Source organism: Poecilia reticulata, linkage group LG6, assembly GCF_000633615.1.
Source record: "Poecilia reticulata strain Guanapo linkage group LG6, Guppy_female_1.0+MT, whole genome shotgun sequence".
Taxonomy (NCBI): Eukaryota; Metazoa; Chordata; class Actinopteri; order Cyprinodontiformes; family Poeciliidae; genus Poecilia; species Poecilia reticulata.
In genome coordinates this window covers 26,789,120-26,791,819 of record NC_024336.1, presented here as the reverse complement: position 1 = coordinate 26,791,819, position 2,700 = coordinate 26,789,120, and the positions used below count along the sequence as shown (strand labels likewise).

Here is a 2,700-nt window from a genome sequence, read left to right as displayed (position 1 = left end):
AAACCTGTCGCTCATCTGGAGTTCCTGACCAGGATCTGACACGGCGATCCTTAAACTTTTCGCTCCTCACGACTGAATTATGCTCACCTCGCACCTTACTGTAAATAAGACTCTTTAAAAACAAGTCTAGGAAAACAAAATTTTGCGCAAGATGCAGAATGTTAAATTTGTGTTTGTTCTGAACATTTTTTATTCAAATATTCCTGTAAACAAACGTTAAATGACTTCTTAAACTGCAATACAAAATTGTGACCAAGATTTATAAATTATGTGGCTTTGACTTTTGTGTTAGAAAGTGGTTAGTTCATTTTATTGTTTAAAGCTTTTAACATCATTCACCACTGAAGGAAAGAACTTATTTTATTGTTGTATTTCCAGAAATAAATTAAAATGACCTACAATCATTTTTGCTCCTTTCTTTGATTTATTTTGGGTTAAACAAAGTCATTGTGGAGAATGAGGTGAAAATATCTGTTCATTTGTTTCCTGACATTGTGGGCATTGATGGTCTTATTAAAATTATCATTTTCTTTGTTGCTTCTGTCATTTAGTGAATCATACCAGGATGTCTTATTTCTACAATAATTTCTTCTGAAGTGGATGAAATTGGCAACCCTTTGATAAACTGAGCAGCTTTCCTTTTAACTACTTAAAAAAGTAATACACATATTTTGTTTCTAGCATGTTAATTTAATTGCATTGTTTTTTTTCCAGAATTATCTTTTCCTGTTATAAGAAACCAAACAACTCTCAGGATTCTCTAAGTTCTCCTAATCAATGTGTAAATGTTTTTATTTAAACATTCAAACACTGAAATAAGAGAGTGTGAAATAAAAAGAAGGAAAATAGTCTGATCACTTTTCCAAACATGTACGTAATGTGCCTGTAAATTTAACATTTAAAAAGACAATCAGTGGAGAAAAACATGGAAGTGTTATTTAAGAATGAGTAAGAACAGAACAGGTTATTGTTCAGAGTGAATAATTAAACTAAGAAACCGACACGAATTAATTGTTAACAACTGCTAACAAAGGAGATGAGTATGGCAAGATATAAAACCCAAAAGAAAAGGGGAAAAAAAATAATATATATATATATATATAATTTATTAGATTATATAAAAAAAAATACAGCTTTGTCGATTTTATTAGGTAACTTTCTCCGTGTGTCTCTTGCCAAACGACCAGACGAGCATCGCTTTATTTCTCTGTCATGTCGGCAGAGTGCGGATGAATTATTTAGCAGCAGTGGAGTAAAGTGAGGCTGGATGGTGATGAGGATGCAGCCTCATCACCGGGATACAGCACCCTCCTCCTCTTCCTCCTCTTCCTCCTCCTCCTGAAGGAGCATCTTCTGCCGCTGACGTCATGACAGCAGCATCAGCTGTTAGCTCCGCCGCTGTAAGCCTCTCCACTGGCCGTCGCTCCCCGCACAAAGGAAATATATGAGATCCCCTCTAATCCCTGAAATGGCGACACAGGAGGTTCAGCTGAACGAGACTCTGGCCCACCTGAAAACCGAGTCGGAGACGCTGAAGACCAAGCTGGAGGAGGAGAGGGCGAAGCTGCACGACGTCGAGCGTGAGTCCTGAAAATGGAGAGGCCTCCATGCTGTCATCTCCCCTCCTGCCTGCTCACCGTCAGGGGGGGAAAAACGGGACATTTCTGTCATTGTTACCGCTCGGTTCGGTTCTGTTCGGCTCTGTTCACGGGTCGGTACAGATTATTGATCCGATGGGCCGATGAGGAACCAAAAATGTTTGCTTCCCGATCGCTTTTATCCCTGATACGTTCATTAATGTCACTGCTCCCTCATTAAAAAACATAAAATGTTGTTTTTACTAAATGTTTGTTCAGTCGGTATGGAAGATGATTGGAGCCACTGGTGAAAAATTTAAAAATAAAAAAATATCTGACTTTAATCTCAGAATTCAGAATTTAATCTTTAAAAAAAGACTGAAATCCAACATATTAACTCTAGGAAGTGATAATTCCTCCTGCACAATTTACTTAATGAAGATTGTTACCATCTGCATTAAAGTCAGACTTCTGAAAAAAAAAAAAAAAAAAATCTAACTTTTTCTCAGAATTCTGAGAAATGTCAAAATTCACAGATTAGAGTCAGAACTACAAGAAAATAAAGTTAAAATTATGATATTAAAGTCAGAATTCTGAGATTAAATTCAGAATTTTGAGGGGGAAAAAAAATCAGAATTCTGACCAAAAAAACAATTCTTTTTTTTTCAATTAGGTGTATTAGGGTGATGGGAGGGAAGAGGGAGGAAATTTCTGCAAAAGACAAAAACAATTCTAGAAAAATCTAGGAAATTGCTGAGTTTGATTAGTCAAAAATGTGCAAAAAAAACAAAACAACTCAGAAATGTTCTACAAAAAACAGAAACTTCTGAGTTTCACAAATCTAAAATTGTTCAAATTCAGAAGTTTCCATGATTTTCTAAAAAATTTCAATTTCTGAAAATTTTCTAACAAATTTTCAAACTCCAAAATATCCTTGTTTTATAATGAACATTTCAGAGGTTGTTTTTTTTGCCGGAAATGTACTCCTTTTTTTCTATCTGCAATGGTCCCAAATACAGCATCATAAAATCCATCCATCCATCCATCCATCCATCCATCCATCCATCCATCCATCCATCCATCCATCCATCCATCCATCCATCCATCCATCCATCCATCCATC

General features: G+C 35.9%; 1 protein-coding gene across 1 annotated transcript in view; it reads left to right on the top strand.

Moving 5' to 3' along the window:
* The first annotated feature begins 1,309 nt into the window (after positions 1-1,309).
* gnb5a (guanine nucleotide binding protein (G protein), beta 5a) overlaps positions 1,310-2,700 on the top strand; it is a 5,514-nt gene continuing 4,123 nt past the window's right edge. The window contains exon 1 of the mRNA XM_008412025.2: positions 1,310-1,580. Within this exon, the coding sequence (XP_008410247.1) occupies positions 1,445-1,580 (136 nt within the window). The 5' untranslated portion in view covers positions 1,310-1,444. The remainder of the gene's footprint in view (positions 1,581-2,700) is intronic.